This window comes from Pholcus phalangioides, unplaced genomic scaffold (assembly GCF_987345545.1).
Source record: "Pholcus phalangioides strain wild (caught in Gottingen) unplaced genomic scaffold, Ppha-v1.0 ptg000020l_1, whole genome shotgun sequence".
Classification (NCBI taxonomy): Eukaryota; Metazoa; Arthropoda; class Arachnida; order Araneae; family Pholcidae; genus Pholcus; species Pholcus phalangioides.
The window spans coordinates 6,809,484-6,833,453 of NW_028301613.1; the positions used below are offsets into that span (position 1 = coordinate 6,809,484).

General features: G+C 37.1%; 2 protein-coding genes across 4 annotated transcripts in view; one reads left to right on the plus strand and one right to left on the minus strand.

Annotated features, from left to right (window-relative positions):
- The window catches only part of Naa15-16 (N-alpha-acetyltransferase 15/16), an 84,266-nt gene that overhangs the window by 27,028 nt on the left and 33,268 nt on the right, over positions 1–23,970 (minus strand). For 2 of the 3 annotated variants that reach the window (XM_089248859.1, XM_089248858.1), the window contains exon 17: positions 22,317–22,376. The exons of the other annotated variant lie outside the window; for it this stretch is intronic. In XM_089248859.1, coding sequence (XP_089104985.1) covers positions 22,317–22,376 — 60 coding nt within the window. The remainder of the gene's footprint in view (positions 1–22,316; positions 22,377–23,970) is intronic. 3 annotated transcript variants of the gene reach the window in all.
- LOC149070882 (uncharacterized) lies at positions 10,093–16,718 on the plus strand. Its single transcript, XM_089248724.1, has 2 exons — positions 10,093–10,462; positions 14,777–16,718. The coding sequence occupies exons 1-2, from the start codon at positions 10,445–10,447 to the stop codon at positions 15,959–15,961; spliced, it is 1,203 nt and encodes a 400-aa protein (XP_089104850.1). The 5' UTR covers positions 10,093–10,444; the 3' UTR covers positions 15,962–16,718.

Genomic DNA, 23,970 nt, shown 5'->3' on the forward strand with positions numbered 1-23,970 from the left:
GCAGATAATTGCGGATAGTAGCCTAAGCGAAATTTTTGAGGGGAAGATGGCTGAATAAGCTAAAAACAAAAGTCTTTAATTAAAAGTCGCGATGGGGGCCGATAGTTTAAATAAAGGCCCTTTCACACGGAGCGGATGCGGGTCTGGAAGAAGTTTTAACTATTGCTACATACGGAGCCTTTCAGACAATGCGGAATGCGCCCGCAACTTGGAAGTGTTCGTACGGGTCCGGATGGCGCCCGCATGTGTTAAAACCTAAGTGCGGGCTCCGCATCCGCACATACAGGTTTTGTACATTAGGTTATATGGAGCTATTCACACGACGCGGGTCCGGATGGAACTCGCCCGCATCTTTGGCTACTTTTAAAGATGATTTTGCATAGAAATTTTTTAATTATTTGCCATAAATACCCTTAAAAACACCACATGAAGGTCCCTGTTCATCAATAGGATGTACCCACATACGTTTATCCATCCGTTTCTTTCTGAGATAAAAGAGATATAGCAACTTTAATTACCTACGTGTTAGTACGTAACGTAGTTTACGTTTAACACGAGGTTTTTTATTAAAATTTTGTGGCATAAATTTTTTTTAAAAATTAAGTCATTTTTGAATTTTTAAATAAAATACTCTCTGAAACCTAAAAAATAATTTTATTGATATTTTTAAGTAAAGAAAGCATTTATTTTTACTTTTTTTTTGGAAAATTTTAATTCCCTGAAGCATTAACAAAAATAAAGAGGACTTAAAACTCGAAAATATAACGCTCTTCTTAAAAAATAACACTATAAATATAACATTCATTTCTTCGAATCCACTACTCAAGTTGTTGTCCCTGCTAATAGGTCAAGGTTTCTCGATTTTCATAATGATTCGGCACCTCGGATACCAAATTTCATCAGCTGGGTCAGACCATGAGTAAAATTTGCCAACTTTCTTCATGGCCATTACACATGCCTCCCCAATATGATCAAAAACGGTGAGCATCTGTTTCTTATCACACTAAGGGTCTCTTCAAGTGTGTCATTTGAGTAATTGCGGTAGGGTCGACTACACAGCTTCCACACATATTTGCGAACCACTGCTGGAACAATAACTAGTGAAAAAAGGCCAAAAATCCTGAAAAAACAGGTGGCACAGTCACCACCTGAATCCACATTTTTTTGTTTATGCGTCATATTTCAGCCAAAAAATGCTGTATTTTTACAATGCAAATAGGCATTTCTTATCGTAACTTCTACATAGAAATATTAAATTACATAGTGTCCAGAAACACACACTGTCTGCACCAGGAGAGGTTTACACGCACTTGAAAAATTTCGTGTAAATCAAAATGTAACCTAAAAAATTCTCTAGACAACAGCTGACAGCAGATGATGCAATAAATGCTATCGGTGAGTCACCTACAGCTCCTTAATCGGCATTAAAAATTTTGAAACCGATTGTTCATCCATATGCTCCCAAGAAGCGCTTGCGCCCTAAAATCCGTAAATGGCACAAAGTCAACCCCAGTGTACGGTATGTAATACCATAGTGTTGAGAGAGAGTCCCAACATTTGAATGAGTGATACTTGAAAAATGTTCCTTATCTAACAAAAACTCAAGTGTTTTGAGAAAAAAGCATTTTAGTGAAAAACATTAGCCTGTCAGCAATTTATATTAAAATATTTTAAGAATATTTTAAGTACAGGTAGAACCTTCTTTGTGTCCATACTTCACAATTTTTATTCTTAAATAATAAAATAAAACTAAAAAAAAAATTAAATACTATAAAAAAACGCGCGTTCACTGGGTGAAAATAAAATGAGTCTGGTGAAAATAAAAGATGCGGGCGAAACGCCCATAAATGTGTGCTCGTGTGAAAAGGCATGCGGATCTGGATCCGCGTCCGCTACGTGTGTAAGGGGGCCTTAGCCCGCGAATTTTTTACCAACACTGTACTTTACAGTGTTGTCAAACTACTTTCCAACAGAGACCTCTATTTCTTCAAGGTCACGAGATAGCCCGACTACAGAGAATGAGAGGAGATGGTGAAAAATAGAGAGGAATAAAACACGCTCTCCTCGGAAAGAATCGTTTCGCGGCAAGCAGGAACAAAAAGTTTTTGCCGTCCTTTCCGAAATTCCGGGAATAGTGAAGAAAAATTCGCTATTTTGGCTATTTGGCGCAGCAAAATACGAAACTACACTATTGGAGCAGGATGGCGCAAGATGTTAATTTTGGCGCAGAGTCCACACCCTACAATGTGAACAAACGGTGAATCGGCTCACTGGCAGTTGATCTGATAGGTTGGAAAAAAAGGAAGCATGGTCTTAGGAGAAAAAAACGCAACGTATTTGGGATCGTCAAGCCGAAATAGGAGGGTTTTAAAAAAGCGATATATTTCGTAATTACCGAAATACAAAGCATCAAGTTAGGCGAGATATCTCGTAAATGCCGCTGAGAAGGTTAAAACCTTAACTTAAATTGTCGACAGAACTCCGCATTTAAGTTTATTTCGTACGCGAATAAAATTCAGGACTTGACAAATTTAGTGTAACATATTGGATTTACCTCAGCGGACACACAGCATCGACTTCCTCAAATATTTCCCCCCTAATTCCTGTACAATATTTGTTTACATTTCACAAATAAGTTCGTAAAGAAAAAATAAATTTTCATAGTATCAATATTATTCGGCTATATACACAATGTTTATTTACATTTCACCATAGCCGATTAAAAATTCCACTAATCAATAATAAAATTTCGATTAACCAGTTAAAAATCTTTACCAGCCGTACTTGAAAAGTAAGTGATTCAAATATAAAAATATTTGACGGAACACTGTTGTTCATGAAACAAGACGAAGCCCTTGTAACCAAAAACCCCCCAAATATCGATTTGATTAGTAAAGTCGCTAGAAACAGAACGACTTAAAAATAAAAATTATTTTTTTGCATAAGTATCACGGTCATCCGTGTCTTGCTTTCAGCATACAGTTAGACTCCGATTTAACGAATTCCTCGATTTAACGAATTTTTTAGAAGTTTGAGCTTATACTTGTGTTAATCTTAGCCTCGACATAACGAATAAAAAGGCCGGATTTAACCGATTCGATAAATCGGGGTTCGACTGTATATCAAGTTATCGTACCAAAATAGTAATTGCGATTCGCAGTCTCAAGGATTTTCATTCATTTCACCTCGTAAGTCTTACCTATTTCAGCATTTCAAAAACTTCGTGTAGGCACCCGTACACACATACGCGGCACCCAAATAAAACACACAAGAGGTGGGGAAAACAGTCACGTTTAAATTTATTGCCGATGAAATACGAAACATAGAGCTGGTGTCACACACAAAAATAATAAATACACCCCCGGACCACATAAAGATAAACGTGGTAAGCGACGGCAGGTGGTAAGCAATACGTGTTTTTTCAATTAGCTTTCTCACTGAAAATGCTAACACGAGAAAGCGTAGGAGATGAACTCACTTCACGATGGACACGCATTTTCGTGCTGTTATTAGAAACGATTGCCGCTGCTTCTTTTTATTTTTCCCCAGGGGGGGAAAAAACAGTAAAGACTATTTATTAGACTGGGCCAGTGGGGATATTATGGTTCTCATCATACCAAATTTTTCGTCGAGGGAAATCGATTGTCCGAAGATAAAATATACACGAGAAAAGTGGGGAGGGGAAGTGAAATCACGACGAGTTCCGTTAATAGTTTCCGGTCGGAAAACACCTCGTGATCCATTTGCACCAATGCAAATCACAATAGCATCGTTCTCTTCCATTTCGCGATTCCAGCTTGTCGATTCAATTGAGAAGATGAAAATGATCAATTTCTATACATGCATGAACCATTGTGATGTAATAAAAATATTTAAATTCCACTCGCGGGAGCCCTCGGAGTAAAGAGCATATATATACGAATATTTACTCGCAAGGGCCAATAAAAAATACAATCAACCCTCGGTTTATGAATAATTCGGTTTACGATCCAATCTGGTTTTACGAACACGCTTAAAACAATATAAATACCAAGAGAAGAATATTTCCGAGATCTGAAATGATGAATTAATTTCATCAGAGTGAAGCTCCCGCCACCAATACAAATATCTTAATTGCTACTCTAATATCAATTTCCGGATGCACTAATGCACGGGGTCTGAAACACTTCCGACGCCTCTAGTTGTTGACATGAATTTTCATCATACTCAACAAGTTTTTTCATTCGACAAACAGGAGAAATTTTTTCTTTTCTTCTGATGTCTACACATGACATCCATATCGCCTGACAAATTTAATAACCTAACTTCCTTAACTTGACATCCTTATATACATACAGCGAGTATACCATGCTTTGCGAAATATTTAACAATCGAGTGATCTACTCCTGGCATAACAATGACGCCACTGTTCACAACAAGTGCAAAGGAATAAACTCTTCTTAAAAAGAGTTGGAATTGAGAAATATAAGAAATGATTAATCCCCGCGGTTCTCAACATTTTTTGACTCGCCTTTTTAGTAAAAAAATTCTATGGCGGAGCCCTGTTGGCCCATTTTTAATTATTCATTAAAGTTACTGATTTATTTTAACTATTTAAAAATATATCTATTTTTTTCAATTTTATTGGTTTTTTTTATTTTCCTAGAGCGGCCGCGGAGCCCCTGGAGAGTGCACAAGGAGCCCCAAGGGCTCGCGGAGCACCAGTTGAGAACCGCTGATTTATCCGATCAATAGAGCTCCCGTTTGCACTCAAAAATACACGCTCGACAAGTTTATACGTCATCTACCGGGACAATACAGTTAAACTCGGTTAGTATCATACACCAATCACGAATGTAACGAGACTGAGTAAAAACTTGAGTGGGGGAAAAATTGAGAAAAAAAATACATTTTCATTACAAAATTACATTTTCAATAAAGGAAAAAAGTAACCTTGAAGTAAAATTGCAGTATGTAAAACAGTGTGGTTGAAATGTTAGTACAAAAATTCGACTTTTCAGAAAACTACAAAAAAAATGACACGAAATCTTTTGAATTTCAATGGAGAAACAAACCATGATTGATTGTGATCTCAAGTCGTCTTTCCCATTCCGCAATTCGTAGACGATATAAAGCTATTCTCAACGACGGACAACACAATGGGCCTTGAGACTGCCTGCTTTCGTCAATATTCCGTTGGAGTAGCCAGAACAATCTTCCTATTTCTACCGTCAAGGGTGGCTCTATGCCTCTAGGCAGACCCACCGACCCTGTCTGCTATCAGATGGGTCCTGAAGTTTTGCAACACTTGACCATATGCTCCGATCTGGGTATTTCGATATCCGGTTTTCTTGACTTCACTGATCATCATCGTAATATGGTCCGCAGGGCCAATAGAGCCGCATATATGATAAGCACGGCGTACAGTAAGTGCGATATGCATACCTCGACTTTCGCTTTTTGTACATATGTCCGTCCAATTCTTGAATACTGCTCGCAGGTGTGGTGTCCATACAAAATTAAAGACATATTACTCATCGAGAGTCCTCAAAGGGCTTTTACTAAACAACTTACAGGTGTTGGTGGAAGATCATACCAGGAGACACTCGAGATACTTGGCCTCCACTTCTTGGAGTGGTGGAGGGCATGAACTGACCTAATAATGTGCTATAAACTTGGTTTTGAATCTTACCAGTGTTAAGTGCAATCTTGCCTACTGGGTTGTGTGATAAAATACATAAATAAACGATATCACATCGCAAAAATCGCAATCAATTATGGTGAGTGAAGTCTTTGGAAAGCGAAAATAAGGCTTTTTAAAAGGCACGAACGTCATTTTATGCAAATTAACAACTGTTTCTGATTGGACGATAATGATTACGTGTCAGACTTGGTGTAAAAGCGGAAGAACAGATATGTACAGTAAAATTCCAACATGACGAAAGTTCACGATCGCAGGAAAAATTGTCGTAAAAACGGACTTCTCTGGGAGTGAATGGTGATCAGTGAAAGGTCAAATGAGGTCGTTAAATGTTCTGTGTGTATTTTGGGAAAGAATAGGAAGACTGGGCAAAAGATATATGGCTTTTCTGTTTCCATCCTTATGTGTATCTTGGAACAATGTTTACGGCATGAATACCAGTCGATGTCCCCGTTAAACCGTCTCGCCGCCGAAAGAGAGACAGACTTACAACAGTACAAATTTTCAATCATTGCACTTCACTCATAGTTTGAAAAACAGATGGCAGGATTAAAATTCCCTCACAACAACAATAATAATTGCACTCAAACTTTTAGGTACATTTCCGGAACAAATAATTTCGGTCTATTGCGCAGGGTTGGTCCAGAGTTGTGCTCGGTTAGGAAGAGAAATGTTTACAAAGAGCATGTGAGATGAGATAACTGATATTAATCCGTCCTCGCTTCTAGAAGTGATAGAAAAAGAAAAAACATCGGCGTTTTCACGAATTTTGTTGACGCTATAGTGAATACTCGCTCTCCATACTCTTTTCAACTCGCTATAAACGAATGCTTCTTGTATCTTTTACATAAGCTCTTTCAAAATAACTTGCAAATCACTCTTTATAGCGAGATTCTAGTTATAAGCCGTACTCGTAATATAGAATTTTTATTGTATCCCACCACTGACTCGATATGCCGAAGTTTCTGCAATTAACAACGATAGGGTTTTATAGAATGTGAAAGCCGAAAATAAGAGGTTGGCGGAAAATTTCGATCGCTTCAAAACGGTCCAAGCGAAGAACTTATTAACGTAATTTATTTGTCAGTGATTTATCAAATTGAAATGATTTGAAATACATTATGCGTTAAAGCCGCGATGCGGAAGATCACGTACAACGACTATAGATATTCGGATTGAAAGAATGGCATCTAGTCAAGAAACGTCTCAGATAAAAACGCAGCATTCATCAAAAATGAATAACCGTGTCAACGATTCATCATCGAATCAAAGACGTGGACATTATAGTTTAAATTAATGGCCCTGCCTAAAACTCGCCCATAAAAACAAAAGATTAAAATGGACTCGTTATTTCTGGGAAATAAGCCACTGGGATGTATAAGCTGCACTGAAAGTGACCGAAATAATAAAAAAAGATTCCACTGAAACAAAAATCGACCTAAGTAAATATTATCTATGCGTCCCTGGTCACCTACAGTTTGGGGTAGAACCATTCATTTAAACCATAAAATAGAACTAAAATAGGTAGAAAATAACTGGTGTAGAGAAAAAAAAACCCCACATATATATAGCATCATTTTCAGGGCATCGATGTTGGAAATTCTAAACTCCATTGGGGAGGGGGGGGGGGAGAAGGACTGTCCCTGACACAGACACACAAAAGATTTTCAAAGACACGTCCATTCGTTTCAACAGCAAATTAGATAAAACTCGGTAAAAATAACAATGGCCATCGGCGTCTATTCTCTCTTCTCGAATGAAGCGGACCTTGGTCAGATCTTAACACACATTAGGAATTTTCAAGAGTCGACCCCATCAACTGAATTAGCGAAAGAAAAAAAAGAAACGAAACGTAGACAGGTTATCATTTCGAAACGAATGCAATTAAAGGAAGAAGAGAAGCACTCGCTCTCATCTCCAGAGATCCCAACAACAAACGAAAATATGTGTTAGGAGGAGGAGAACAAAACAAAAAAAACACCGAAAAAAAAAAAACAACAAAAAGTTGGGAGTGTTGGTGGCAAACAATTTTTCGCCAGGAATTTGCCTATATACTCAAAGAAGACGCTCTTCATACAACATATACGGTATAATGTTCTTTCCTAGACTCCTTGAGCCCATCTTCTGTCTTTTCAGCTGGCGAGGATGGATCAGTACCGGTTTTAGTTTGACCCGACCCACTGATCCCTGGCCTTCCTTAGCCTGCTGGTTTTCTTCTTTCTTGGCTGGCATTTTTTTTTTTTTAAACTTTCACGCTGTTGGCAAATGCGACAGCATGGAGATGAAGGGTTACTCGAAACACTGACGGTCATTGGGGGAGGAATCAAAATTTTCTCACGACGATGTAACAAAATATAATTAGAAACCAAAGCAATACATCATAGAGCATGGGTCGCAAGCTCGAATGCAGTAAAAAGCTCAAAACCAGATGTGCGGTCGAACCCCGATGTAACGCCACGATTTGTCTCGCAGATTTCTGGCACTATAACGAGTTTGGTGTTATATCGAATCACAAATTAGCATGTGTTCCTTATAAACAAAGATTTGTTCACTGAAAATTTTTGGCGCTAAGCGGGGTTGGCACTAAATCGGGGGAGCAACAACGGGGTTTGACAGTAAGCCTACTTTGTTTTTTTTCATTAAATACGAGAAATATTCAATATTATTCAATGTCTTATGATCCAAACCAGGGTTTCTCTCTCGGGACACCGGGTTTGAGCACGTTTCCGCTTTTCCGGGATTGAGGTAAAACCCGGGGGGGGGGACGTTTTAATCCCTAATTCAAACTAAAAAAAAAATAGTTTCTAAAAAGAGCCCTTTTTGTTCTAGAACCTTTACTGAAACGATCACCATTTTTTTGGAATAGAACTAGGTTTATCAGAATTTTTAAACCATAGAAAATTTCATAGTTACAGAATTATAAGTAAATAAAAACATTGGCTGCATTCGGTCGAATGTAACCGATACGCTTATTGATTGCATTTTTTCAAGTTTTGTAAAATAATAAAACAACTTTTATCAAACTTTTATGGTGTAATTTCAGCCTTACGCTGAGGTAATAATATTTATGGTGTCTTACCTTCGCTGGTTCATTGTAAAAAAAAAAAAAAAAAATACAACCAATTTCAACATCTAACAAAAGAATAATTTGAAGGGGGAAAAATTGCAAGGCAATGTCTTTCTTTCCAGTGTTTAAATGCCGCAGTCTGTGATCGACGAGGTCAAGAAAAAACTACCCGAATTGCCGTTTTTCAGTTATTTTGTCAATGCTTGAAAATTCAAGCATTTATCATCTTCACTACAAAATATGGAAGAAGGGGGGCAGCAACAGCAAGAACAAGCACAACTCTGACAACATAAATACGTTAGGGGCACACATTCCGGCATGCACCGATTCGTTAGAAATTCCGCAAAGGAATGTGCATGAGGTGAATGTAAGGTTAACCCTTACAGAGGCAATTCCGAAATATCTCGGTTCTTAAAACCCTCTCAAAACGGCAGGCAATTCCGAAACTTATCGGGTTTAAAACTCTCTCAAAACGGCAACCAGGAGTCCAAATAAAAAGTTTTAGGTTTTTTCTCCTTATAATATGTCACGACTCGGTCGGTATTAGTGTATGAAGCACAGCAAATCATACGTAGGTAAACTTGCATTTTTGATTGCTTTCAATTGCTTTAATACGGATTAGTAAAGTAGCAGCAGTAGTAGTTTCGTCATCCAAATGATCCGATTTTTTTTTTTTTTAAATGACACTGACGAACTTCAAAATAAACGAGTTTGTTTTTTATTGTGTTTTTATCTTTACAAGCACCAGTAGAAAGATTTAAAGCGCTCCGGGTTCCGGGCAGGGGTGAACACAGAATCGATCTCTGTGGAGGGGGGGGGGGGCACAAGGAATTTCTCCCAGAGAAATTTTGAGGTACTGTACCAACTTTAAAAAACATTTAAATTAAAAAATTTATTAAAATAGCATAAAAAGAAAGGTATTTTCTTTCCGATATTCATTTTTTATTATTTAAATAAACACTTTTTGGTTTAACCCAATGCCTCCTACGACTCTAAATCCGGGATTAAATCCGTGGAACCTGTTTAAAACTTCTCACGGAACCCTAGTTGGAAATCTATGCATTGGATTAGGTGAAAAAAATTGATTTAGTGGTGGTCAAGTAAATTTCCAAGATATTTGAATGAAATTTTCCTCTTAATTGGAATCGAAGAATAAGTGAATGTTCTGAAACGGCATTTTACGAATACCTCCCTCACCAACGAAATACAGTAATGAAAAAAAGGAAGACACAGCATTCTATTTGATCTGGGTGATGATCAGAACAAAAGCCAAGACAAGGATGTTTCGCCAAGTAACTGGTTCGACACGAACATGGTTTTTCCTCCCTTTTTTTTCTTTCGAATCACAAGTGTTAAAAAATACTTTCCCCATCATTAAAGGATGCATTTCCTCGTGGATCATCTTCATCCCTTTCACTCTGTCGGTTCTTTTCTTTCCTCTCTTTCTCTTCACACGGCGGATGCTCAATGAAAATTCTGAATGCGCACCTGCAGTAGCGGCCGAAGTTTCGTTTTGCGGCCGTACCAAAATCATGGATTATTACTATTATTCCATAGCAGTGAGTGTGGACAAATAATGTATGGGTTGATTGGATTATCCTGAAAAGAAGCCAACTGGTAATTTGTCGTATCCGCCGGAATATCCATTCCGGTTAAAAACTTCGAGAAACATCGTTTGCCGAATCCAGTGCCATAAAATGATGGATTACAACAAGGTATGTTGTTATATTCTTTCTTAAGTAAAAGAGTCCTTCATGGCCCCTAAAGATCAGAAACTCAACGTAATTTGTGTGATTCTTAAACGGGAAATGTTTCTACAAAAATCGGGATTCTTAAAATAACAATAGAAAAAAAATAAAACACCCAAATTAACTTTTTTGGATTTTCTGGGACTTCACATGACCTGTTCTCATGTTAGCGGAAATCATGGCTACCTATTGCCCGAGGCATGTAAAAACCTTGACTGGGCACGCATTTTTTTCGGCTACATGTCTGAACTAGGCATGTGGGAAAAAAATAAATAAATAAATAAACGCTGTGTTTTTATTTTCCATCAGTAACGATGCAAGTGTTCCTAAAAACATGCTCGAAACTCCACAGAATTCATTAGACAGTCATGATGAAACGTATGATCTATATATGGCGATGTATTTTTATGGCACTAATATTTTGAGACCCTATGTGGCCATGGACCTCGAATCCTGCAATTGGGAAAGCCCCTCGAACCAGGGTTGTTCTCACAGGTCTTTCTCTATAGTAAAGAATAATGGGAATCACCCCCGGACAACCGGGCTAGAGCCCTATCACCCTAATGATTCCTACCACCGCACCGATGATTCCTATGTAGGAATCATCGGTGCGGATAAGCAACTGCCCATTCCAGTAAATCGGTTGTGATTCACGATATCATGCGCACTTTTGACGAATGGGCTAACCATGATAACTAAATCTAGTTACAATTTTCAAGAACAAGTATGTGAGCTGTTTGGTAGATATTTCTAGTTAGGTGGAGGAGGGGAGGTTCCCTCACAAAAATACATTTATCCAGGGACCTATGATGCTATCAAGACGGACCTGGGTGTCCAGCAACTTCTTTCCCAACACCAACAGGGCAGCAAAATCAAATTAGGCAGTTCAACTGATTTTAGATTTTTAATTGATGACCGCATTGCTTTCAAATTTTCATATTTATTTTAAAATTTTAACTTGTATACAAATAAATTATTTTTCTTTCAATTTTTGAAGTTAGTCCAGTAATAATATAGTAATAATAGAAGTAATAATATTTTGTAATATTCGAGCAAATGTAAAATAGTAATTCATACAACTAAATCCTTTTTATTTTTGAGTTAAATTATTATCTTAAATTTTTCAAGATTTGTCCAGTCCTGGTGGAAAAGCTCACATAAATTCCCGAAATTTTGCATTGTTGTTGAACTCTAATTTAGTCACACTTGGAAAATCCTAGGTTTCAATGACAATTTTTTTAGTCACCATGCCAACATGGCGCCTGGGATTTGTCAAAAGCCTCTGGTTTAGAAAGATGTATAACATGAAACAAATATTTAAAAAACAATTATCATATATGACTATGTATGAGCTGCACTTTTTTTTTTCCTTGAAAATAAAATACTGGTTGCTTCTTGAACATTGAAAAGTTACAGTAAAGGGAGAGCGTGCCTTCAATGCTACAAACTTTTTTTAAATATAAAATATGCTTCATCATTGTGACTTCACGTGTAGAAAGTCTTTACACCAAAACTTGGATGGACCACAACATAACAGCAGGAACAGTTTATGACAATGGTTCCTAACATTTACGAGTCAACATGTAATTTTTCGTGAGGGCGACAGATACATATGCCCACATTAATAGTAGATAATGGCTACTTTATAAACTGTAACATACATATAGTTGTCATTAATGTTACACTGCAACATGTTAAGCGTTGTCACCGGGTTAGGGGAACCAATAGTTCATGACAGTTGTTTTCAATCTGGGGCAGGTCATGTGGTCTCTTGCGCTCCTAGGATATTCTAAAGGGGACAGGGTGAAAATTCAGTGAAAGAGGAGCCACGACAAGTGCTTAAAGAGGAGCATGGTGATCAGAGGGGGAAAAATACCTAAAGCTTTTAAGTGAAATATGGTAGAAAAAGTATAACTTCTTTCATAGCCCAGCCAAATTGTCCATAGACAGTGTCACTTAAATGTGAATGGGCACATCCAGGTAAGACCAAAAAATTTTATGTACATTGGGGAATGTATATAATAAGATCTGGTTCTATGATCAGGGTTCATACTCATTGTCGTAAAAAAATTTCAAGGTAATTTTTCAATAAAAAATTTATAATATATAAATTAATTATAACTATAAAATCAATTATGTCGATTAGAAAATTAATTATCATAAGAAAATAATCATTGATTGTTAATGATTATATATTTTTACACACACATTTATGCTTTTTCAAATACACCTGATGGAAAAATGAAACAATCAAAGAATGCAAGATTTCCCTCTTCTGTAATATATCACTGTCTAGAAACATTACCTTAAAAATATCTCCAACACTCTATTTATAAGATGAGTGGAGGGGGGAATACCTAATTTCAGTACCCACAAGATAAGAGTCACAAGATTAAGCCTTCACTGTTTCCTTTGTGACGTAATTAGTCAAAGATGTAGTTGGTTTCGGTGCATCACAATTCTTTGCAATTTCACTTATACTAAGGGTCTTCAACTGTTTTCCAGTAGCGAGAGTTGCCTGTATCCGTCGTCAAAAGAGCACCCTTACGGCAAGTTTAACATACAAATGCATGAAATGACGATTTTCAATCCTTGAATGCAATTCCTTCAAGGTGTTTAATTGGAATGTTGATCCAATGTTGATCCATGCTCACGAGCATGAAATTGAACCTGAGCATCGAGCACTCTGGGTACTTCAGAGAGCACCTTGGTGCTTGCAAACAACGGGTTACACCCAACAGTCGCGTTAGAGCTGGAACCAAAAAGTTAACTAATTTTGGATATTGTTTACAAAACTTGTATTTCACATGCTTGGTATAGCTTTGAATAGCTTGTCTGTCCATGTTGCTCAAAATGAAAATTTTGCTGCAAAGCTGACACCATGCTTTATACAAGTCATTTTTGACTTCTTTGATCCAATCTGCCTACTCCTTCTTCTCCTAATCAGATCATGGCCTGCTGCTCTGTCTCAATGAAGAGTTTAGCAAGTGGTCTAAGAAGACCTGGGCCACTCTGGAAGCTGCGCACTTATATGTGGGGAATCTAACGTGAAGTCTGTTTTTGTGCAATGCGTGTTATGTGTAGTGCTGTCATCTGCCATCAATTTTTCTAACTAAAAGTGAAGTGTAATGATTGAATAATTGTATCCTTGTATAGGCCTGCTGTTCTCTGTAGAGAAACATTTTAACGGGGAGATCTGTTTGCATTCATGCCTCGAAGTTGGGAACCACAGTAAACCAACCAAAGATGACTAATCACCATTGTGGCAACAGCGGGGCTCAAACTCGGGTCTTCATGATGCAAGTCTATCACTATGACCACTCGACTCCCACAGTTGCAATCTGCCTACTGAAGATTCACGTTTTTATCTGCCTATTCGAGATTGAAAACAGTTTTCTCATTACTCATCATTTTGAAATAAAAAATGCCCACATGGAAATCACAATAGACACGTTTTATAGTGTGCTGCTCACTGAAGTCAACTCATGATATTATCACAGCTAAGCTTTTATAATACCTTTTACGCATGGCATTCTACAATACGCAGTTATAATAAGTTTTCAGAAACACTTTGTATGCAGTTACAATAAAGTCACAAGAATAAGCTCTTCTGCATAGACTTATGAAATCCTTGTTTCTCCTCAGCAGCCTCTAAAGTTTTTTGAGTTTCATTGTGGGATTTACAAATTATTAACATTTACGATGTTATATCGGATCACAATTTATGTTCTTGATTTCCCCTTTGGAGAAAAAAAAATTATTTTCATTATTTGCTTTCGATGAGATGATAATTGAGACAATTTTCCGGGTCCATTGTCAGAAATTTCCAGGTTTTAGAACAAAAATAGGCCATTTTCCCTGACTTTTTTTCAGTACATTTATTTTTCTGACAGTTTCCGGTTCTCCCTAACCATATGAATCCTGATAATTTTTGGGAAGTTAATACATAAATATTAAGTTGCTATTTCCAACTAAGTATGGGGAGGGGTGAAGAACATCACTTAACCTCCTTGAGATAGCCTAACAAAGAACCTCAACAACTTTGTTTTTAAAATTTTTGTTCTTTGTTCATTATAAATTTACTAGAATATACATGAAATAAGTAAGAAGGATCTTGCTGATGTATGAGAGTGGAGGCCACGAAAATAAAATATGGTCCAAATGGGGCCATGGGCAAAAAAAGGTTAAGACACTGGTCTTTGTAATGATAATTTTTTATACCATTTCTTTAAGACATTTAATAGATTTAGATTGGTGATTTCTCTCTCTCTCTCTTTTTAGGAGATTATTTTACTTTTATCATTCACAACTATTTTTGGCATGCACAATGCATCCAAGGATACAGCAAAACAAGATGAAATACCAAAGTTCGGCACCAGGCTGAAGAAACTGAACAGTAATACACACTTTGATAAGTATGCGATACCATCAAAGAACATCCACACAATGGAGCGTCCATATCTTAATGATGACCGAAATGACACGAGAACTGTTTCAATGAATAACAAACAAACAGCTGGTACTTTTCTGAAGACTAGTAAATTAATGAATCCACAAAATATCAACAGACGAACAGACAATATTCCAATCACAGATGCAATTACCAGGGAAAAAGTTTCATCTACATATGGGAATGAAAAAACAAATGGGATCAGAAATGAGTCAAATCTGATTCATCTACCTAACCTGCAACTGAACCGCATCGAGCCATTCTGGCCTTTTTCCAACATCACTTCTACGTACTTGATCAACAACCTGAAAGTGATTGATGGACATAATGTAGGGAGAATTCCACCAGTGAATTTTCCAGAAAGGTTCAAAGACACAACATTCTTTTTTTCGCACGTTGGACCCAACAGTTTTGAATACCGTGCCCAGTTCCACCATAACCAAGAAAGTCTAAACCAACCCAAACATTTTAATCCATTTGTCAATGAATTTCCAAAGTTTCCCGAATTCCCCACAATACCTTTTCCAGATCCACCAGAAATATTCCAGCAGAAGCCCAAATTCACTTCGATACCCGAATTCAAACCATTCGCATTTCCATCACTTTTTCCACCCACGAAAAGAGCTGCAGATCTTCCTCATGAAGATCCAATAGTGGAAATTGTGAAAGATCTTCCAGTCAAGTTTCCAGGAAACTCTGAGATATTCAATGGACCAAAACTTGATGGATATAATGAGTACAATGTCATTACGGGCAACACAGGATCAAAGTGGCCCAAAATATTCAGGTTCAATGAAGAGAGGATAAACATTGAAGAATTTGAAAGGCAGAAGAAACTGCAAATGAAACTGAATGAATTAAACTCAAATCAATTATCCGAACCTGAAAATGTACAGAGAAACCAACTGCTGATTCTCCATGGTGGAATATTCACAGTTAAAGAGCCACCATTATATCACAGAAAAGTCATTCGTAAAAGAAGACAGAGATTTCGAAATGGTAACCACTTAGCTTAAAAAGAATATATGACTTTTATTTCATTACATGAACTATGAACAATTTTCTTGAGAAGAAAGTAAAGGAAGATGGTGACAGCACATTCCGGTTTCCAACTATTCCTATAAAAGGCTTTTTATTTTTAACCCTCAACATCTTCAGTGGTATGTGAGAAATTTTGCCGGGATATTCTCATACTTTAAATGAAATCCATTGTTGAAGAGGTTAAGCTGTGTGATTAGTCAAAAATGTACTTTCCTGTTTGAACGAGGAAAGAATCTTTTTTCCCCTTGTGTTGCTAATCATCAAATTGACTCGGCAAACAAACTATGCTGATCATCGAAAGTGATTTAGCAACAAATTATGCTTATCAGCTAGCCGCACTGGGAGCAGTTCAAGTGTTGAAAATAAGACAAATCGGCTTTGAATATTTTTCGAGTGATAATAATGGATTTCCCATCCAAATTTAAACCTTTCCCTCTTCTAATTTTCAATTGCATGGTGAGCCTGAAATCCTGAATTGGAACTTGGTATACAGAGGATAAAGGACTAAAAGTATGTGCAAGGCTAATATAAAATCTTATTTTGACTTTTATAAAAAAAAATGTACAGAGTACAATGCCATATGAAAAATTATAAGCACAACGCATAAAAGGATTCACAACTACCATCTTATTGAATACATAATAAGACTAAAATTTTTTGTTTTACCTTCAGTCAGTTTTTGTTGTGAAATAAAAATAGTGTGTTTCTCTTTACAATGTTAATAAAATTATCAAAATGAAAAACAGAAAAGCCAATTATTTGACAGAAAGTAGATATTTAAATTTAGCTAAACTTGAAAGTTCCTTACTTTTTCATTAGGGAACTTCAGAAAATAAAATTTGAAAATTTTCTAATATGTTCAACTAATATTTATTTTACTACATGTTTTAACTAATATCTAAATAAATTGTTCTCTCTTCCAAAAAACTGATGATTTTAATCGTATTATACGAACACACGTCTATATTTTAAGAGTCTGTCTAAACAGTTTCTTATAGGGTCCTGATTTTTTGAAAATTAAACAAAAAATTTGTAAAAATATATATATAATTATGAGGGAAGCCAAAACAAGCTAGTTAATTCTGTACAAAATAAGTGAAATTTCAAATTTATGTTTTTATTGGTCTGTATTTTGTGTATTTCCGGAGGAATTCGTTTTTCAGATTTAGAATTTTAGAATTTTTTGAAGGGTCTGGAAAACGCACCCCCAATTTTGGCAGGATAGACCGTTGCATTTGGAATGTCTTGCATGCATATGTACCACACTTTTATAAAATTAGCAAAGTGTCAAAACTTTTCAAATGCACTATCATATACACTCTTTTGAGAAAAAAAAAGCACCATGGGGAAATAAGCTGTTATCATCGAAATTAAGCAGGTGTAAAGCTCATACACAGATAATGAAATGATTAAAAATTCAAAGCTGTAGGACCCATAGATGGTTAGCAATTACACATTGTGAATGTTCAAGTCAGTAATTGGTGAAACCCCTCTGGCGGTGATGCATGCTTGTATAAGCCAATGTAAGGAGTGATTAAAAAAAAAAGATTCCCAATCTCATCTTGTGATAGATACATTCTGCCAGGGATTCATCAATTGTTGCTTCAGATCTGCGGCATTTTGGGGTGCCCGAATCTGGCAGCCTACCATGTCCCATACATGTTTGATTGGCAAAAGGTCCGATAAACTTGATGGCCGAGGGTATTGACCAAGAAGAGTATCAACAGAACGGAGGGAGTCCAGAGATATGTGAGCCTTATGGGGCCTGGCATTATCTTGTTGGAAAATGGCCCCAAGATGACATGCCATGAAGGGTAATGCAACTGGCCGCAGGATGTCATCAACATATTGTTGAGCTGTTAAATTTGCATGCAGGGCGACTAGAGGCAACTGCTGTCGTAAGAGAAATAGCACCCCACACCATCACACCAGGGATAATGGCTGTATGCCTCTCTAAAACAAAGGCTGGTTGGAACCGCTGGCCCCGGCCCCTCCCTACACGGGTCCGATGGTCATCTGCTCCAAGACTGAAGCAGGATTCATCGCTCAACACTATGTGATGCCAGTCTGCTGGCAGCCATGATGATCGGCTGCGACACCACTCTAGACCGATCTGCCGATGCTGTGGGGTTAAAGGCAGATGTCTTAAAGGCTGCTGTAAGCGTAACCCAGCCTCAGCCAAGTGCAGTGAGATGGTGGAAGGTACCACGGGTGGTGTGGAAGAGTCTGTAGCACGTTTGATAGCAGACAATGATGTCATTTGGGCAGTTTGGGCTGTTGTACAATCATCCAGTCTTGCCTTGCATTTGTGCATCTTGGCCTACCAGAGCCTTCATTCCGCTGACGAGTTCCTTGCAGCAACCATTGCACGACCGTGTCCGTATGGTGCAGGTAGCAGCCTATTGCTCGGTATGACCAGCCAGCTTAACGAATCCTGACTACGCGACCATGTTCGAAATCGTCCAGTTGGCTATAAGGTCTTCGACAACGACGTAACAGCATTACTGGTTGCGTCTCCAGGGAACTGCAATGCCGACAACGAGAAAAGATAAACCGTCTGTGATTTTCACCTGTTTTATATAAAGCTAGTTACGCAGTAGAAACACACGCTATGACAGAAGTTAAGATCCATTGGCCTTGAAAATTTAATCATTTGCATACTTGGCATAAAAGGATTTGCATGCAAAATTTCGAGATGATCGGATTATTTTTTAGGGGTGCTTCATTGTTTTTACAAAAAGTGTACTTAAGTAGATCAATCAGTTTCACAAGTGACAAAAAAAACTCTCCAATTGTATTGTAAATTACAACTTACGACACAATATAAAGCAAAAAAGAGAAGCTGCACTTAGTTACACCTAGGATATTTTTTATTCGAAATTGGCAATGTTTTGCTTAGTGCAATTCTGCTTCATAACAATAGCAGGTAGTTTATAATCTGTTGCTGGGTGATAGTTGATGCTATATTGCGTCTTAGATCATGGCAAGCTCTATTTCTAAGCATAACATTTTCCAATGAATCATATAATTAAATTAATGTATATGATGCATAGTGCATATGACTCAAGCTGAATGCCAAAATAGTCTATTTAATCATTTAAGCACAATCTCTGACCAGTTCCTAGTCGCATTTTGTTCACCAAAATTAAATTCACATAATTCAAAACAAAAAAAGAAACACATTTTTATCACACTCAATTGAGGGAGCCAGAAGCAAAGGGATACAAGTGATCAAAATCTAGTGTCAAGAAAATCAACTTTAAAGTGTATCTACTATACCGAACGTCTATGTAATAGTCTAACTAGGGGCCACTAGAAAGCTGCCCTAATATATAGAATGGGTCTGTCTGTCTGCCAGTAGTCAGATACTGGGTAAAGTTAGTTGATACTGGGTAAAGTTAGTTGATACTGGGTGGACTCAATCTTTCAAATTTTGATACTTGCATTCCTATCTTTGATTCCCCTCAATTATAGGATTTGAAATCATACCTGCTGAGCAGGACTGTGAAGTACTATCGCCATGACTGCCATGCAGCCAACTTTTTGATGTAGGGCAACCATTTGAATAAATCATTTTTCTTGTATGACTGTTTGCATTCTATTGCTTTTCTAAGCTGTCTATTTAATTACGTTTTTCAGAGTTTGTATTGCAAAAAGAAAAAATTGATTACTGTGCTAAACTACACAAATTGCTTCCAGGATATTAATACAGAGTGTAATTTTGGAAAGAGAAGATGGTGGTCTTCGGCAGGAATCTAACCCTGTCCCTCTTGGGATCTGGGCTAGCCAATAAACCATACAAGAAAGGAGACCAGAGTTTGATTCTCACCAGAGACTAAAAGCTTTTCTTTCCAAAGCTGGTCTTGGCATTAAAATATACTCAAAGTCTCTTTCCTTGATGTTTTTCAATCTTTTTTAGGATGATCCTGAACGTGCAATAACCACACCAACTATAGTGGATCCCACTTCTAATGCTCCAACTTGGAACATTTTCCAGCTTATTAAGACTTATTTTCATGGTCCAACTCTAACTAATACTCATACAGATTCCCCATTTAAAGCACTTTCCAGCTTGCAATACTTTTTCCATGAAGTTTTGGAAAACGTTACAAATTGGATCCCTATATATTCAAACCACAGATTCATCATTACCGCATACCTTGCACATCCTCAAAAAAATGCAGGGATTAGTCATCTAACAAATGCCACTTCACACACAATTACACTAACCTTTCACCTCGTCTGAGGATTTTCATTTAAAAATCAAAGATTTCTAAAATATATCTGGGGAGGGGGGGGGGGGTAGATCCAACTCTCAAAAGATGAAAGTGCATTGCACATATACACTATCTACCAATAAGTATTTGGACACCTGTGATAGAAAAGAAACACTAACTTTATTCAAAATCAATAGTTGGTAGAGCCTCCACGAGAGGCAATTATAGCGTGAACCCTCTGGGGCATACTTTCCACAAGTCCTTGTGTGACGGCTAGTGGTATTTTCTTCCACTCGGCTTGGAGAAGACATGTCAGTTCCTTCACCGATTTTGGATGGGTAGGGCACCCCTTAATTCGGCGATCCAACTCGTCCCAGAGGTTTTGGATAGGGTTCAGGTCTGGGCTCTGGGCAGGCCAGTCCATTCAATGAACCCCATTGGCACCATACCAAGCCTTGGTTAACCCCGCAGTATAACAGCTGGCATTGTCGTCCTGGAAGTAACAGGGGTCCACCCCGTAAAACTGCCCCAACGTAGGAAGCACATTGTCATCCAAAATAGTGCAGTAGGCATCGGCGTTGAGCTTACCATGAATGGAGACCAAGGGTCCCAGTCCATACCAGGAGAAACACCCCCAGACCATAACTCCACCTCCGCCGAACTTGACTGTTGGCACAATGCATTCTGGCAGGAGACGTTCTCCAGGCAGATGCCAGACCCTGCCATCCGAATGGTAGAGGGTGAACCTTGATTCGTCGCTCCAAAGAACCCGTTTCCACTGATCTACGGTCCAATTTTGATGTGCTTTGCACCACATTAACCGAGCAACGCGGTTGGACTTCGTGATCAAAGGCTTATGAGCAGCAGCACGACCATGAAAACCAATCAGATGCGCTTCCTCGGATGGTATGCATTGAAACAATACTCCCGGATGTCTGTTGAAACTCCTCGCGGATGAGGGCCATCGGTTGGGTGAGGTTCTTCCGAATTTCTCTGGACAGCACCCGTCAGTCTCTATCTCCCAGTTTCGTTGGTCTGCCGACTCGGGGCAAATTCCGACAATCACAGCTCACCTTCCACTTCTTAATCACATAGGCCACTGTCGATTTTGGGTACTTCAGCTCGCTAGATATGTCCCTTAAGGATCGGTCATTTTTGTGATACCCGATAATTATACCTTTCTCGAAAGCAGAGAGCTCCGAACTGCGCGGCATCTTGCATGCGACTAATGCCGATGTTGTTTCCTACAAGATATATACCGGCGGAGGGCGTGACGTATCTCAGGACCGCAGATATCGTCATTTGCATAGGTGTCAAAATACTTATTGGTAGATAGTGTACACACATACACATTCTGACAAAGTTTCAAATCAAAATTGGTAGAAACAATACCTCATAACTTGCCTTGTTTTAAAAATATAATAAAAAAATATATGCTACCTTTTTTTATATATGCAAGGATAACACATTGAAAGAATAAGATGGAATCATGGTTGAAGGGAAAAATACTGGAAATTTATCAAGTTGACTGATCGGATGATTTTGGAAAAGTAAAATTATCAAGTGAAAATTACTCACTACTTACTGCCATTTGTAGTTTTTCCAGACACAAACACGAACAAAAAACTTGTGAATATTTCATAATTTTCCAAAGAAGGAAGAACATCTCAAGCAATGGCAAGTATTTTTCAAAAACATGCTTTTGAACACTCAAAAAGAGTGCACATAAGTTTCAAAAACTGTTTTCATGAATTGATAGACCTATTATTACATAGGTGTCAATCAGGGTCTAAGCTAGATAAAAAAATTCCTTTAGCAAAAAAAGTGAAAGGGAGGAAAAGCTGCATGCAACATGCTACAATGCTAATGATTTATTGTTGGATGTCTTCTCATTTCATATCTCCTGTACACATTTTTGCGAAAGTGGCCACTACTTCTTTTGCATTTTTCACAAAATGCGACCGTAGCTTAAACCCTGGTGCCAATTCTCAGACCTAAAAAATTTGTAGTTTGTCAAGTGACAAAATGTTTTGCTGCTAAAAAAAAAGTGTCATACAAGAAAAAAAGGGAAAATGGGAATTTTTCAAGGGAATGCATAAGGTGACCATATTACCCGTTTTCCCAGGACATTCCAGTATTCCTGCCTGTTCTTTTTTTAGATGTCCTGTTTTTCCTGAATTTTCAACAAAATCAACTTGAGTTTTTATTCACTAAAATCAAAGATTAAAATTATTTTGCACAACTTACAAATTATAATATTAAGTTATAATTATGACTAAATATGAATATTTATCACAAGTTTGTCATGCTAAAACTTATTCTTTTTAGTGTGTGGAATAACTCCATTCATTCTTTTCATTTTAATCCACTGTGATTTTCAGTCGCGCTTTATTTCCCGCCAATAATTGGCTAGTTCACTCACTTTTGGCATCACATTCGGCAACAATCAACGATTTCTAATTTTTTTAATCTAAATTTTCCTGAATTTCTGTCAAGGAAACAAGGTCAGTGTACAACTGCAAGAACTGAAAGATTTTCTTTAGGGTTTTTTCATTTCTGCAAAACAAGTAATTTAAGAATTTTCAGGAACTTCCAATTTTTCAGGAAATGTACAAATTTATGAAAAATCTGAAAAATTTGGTTTCCGACTGGAAGATTTTAATAGGGGTCTAACAGGAAGGCTTCCAAAATAAAGTATACTATATTATATTTAATAATATAGAATACTTATCATTGATAATTATAAGTATTACTTATAATTATCAATAATAAGTAATTACTATTACTTATCTTCCAAGTAATAGTAAAATCCTATGCTATTATCATCCACAAAAAGTTTTAAATATCTTATAAGTTTTTGTTCAATAAAAAAAAATTCGAACATAAGTTAAAAAATTTCTATATGAAGCACATAAAAATTTTTCTAAATTAAATTTCAATAAGTCATGAAGCATAAAACATTTTTAAAAATGTTTATCTCAAAAGCTAAAAAGGCATAAAAAAGAATTTACCTACACATTTTCTTACGCAGATTTAACACAAAAAAATATAGAAAAACACATTAACATTCGAACTTATACATTTTAACTTCATATTTCCATCATGTTAACTTATGTGAAATTTAAAATTAACTCTATATCAATGGAGTTCACTTTCAGAAGATTTCATTTTTGGCTCATTCTATTCTTTCTGATTTATTATGTACAGCTTCATGAAGCACTTTACTCAGCAAACCACTGCACACAGTAGAACCAGAATACTCTCATTTTCCCCAAGCACTATGCTAACCACCATCGCTTTTGCTAGCGATGATGTTTTGTGATAGAAAAGTGTAAGTTGCCAAAAAAAAAATTACATTTTCATACCATTCAAATTTATATAAATCATATAAATACCATGCGTTACCTGAAATGCAACATCCGATATTTGTTTAAATATTGAATTTCTTTGCCATTTAATAGCATTTGGGGTACCTCCTTCGCTTGATATAACTTCGCAAAATTTTTCTCCTCTGGATATTGTAATGATTGCAGAATAAAAGGTTAAATTAGATTAGCCATGAGAAAATTATTGCAGTTCTTCTACCAATGAAAATTGTCAATGAAGGGAATGAGACATTGCCGGTACAAAATGACTGAGTAATTAGCTGACACTGCTTTGGGAAGCAGCAATCAACATTGTGTTTCAGCAGCAAAGCAAAAATGACCAAATTTTTTATTTTCAACTGTAATCATCCATATAGATGACACAAATCTTTACATTGATGC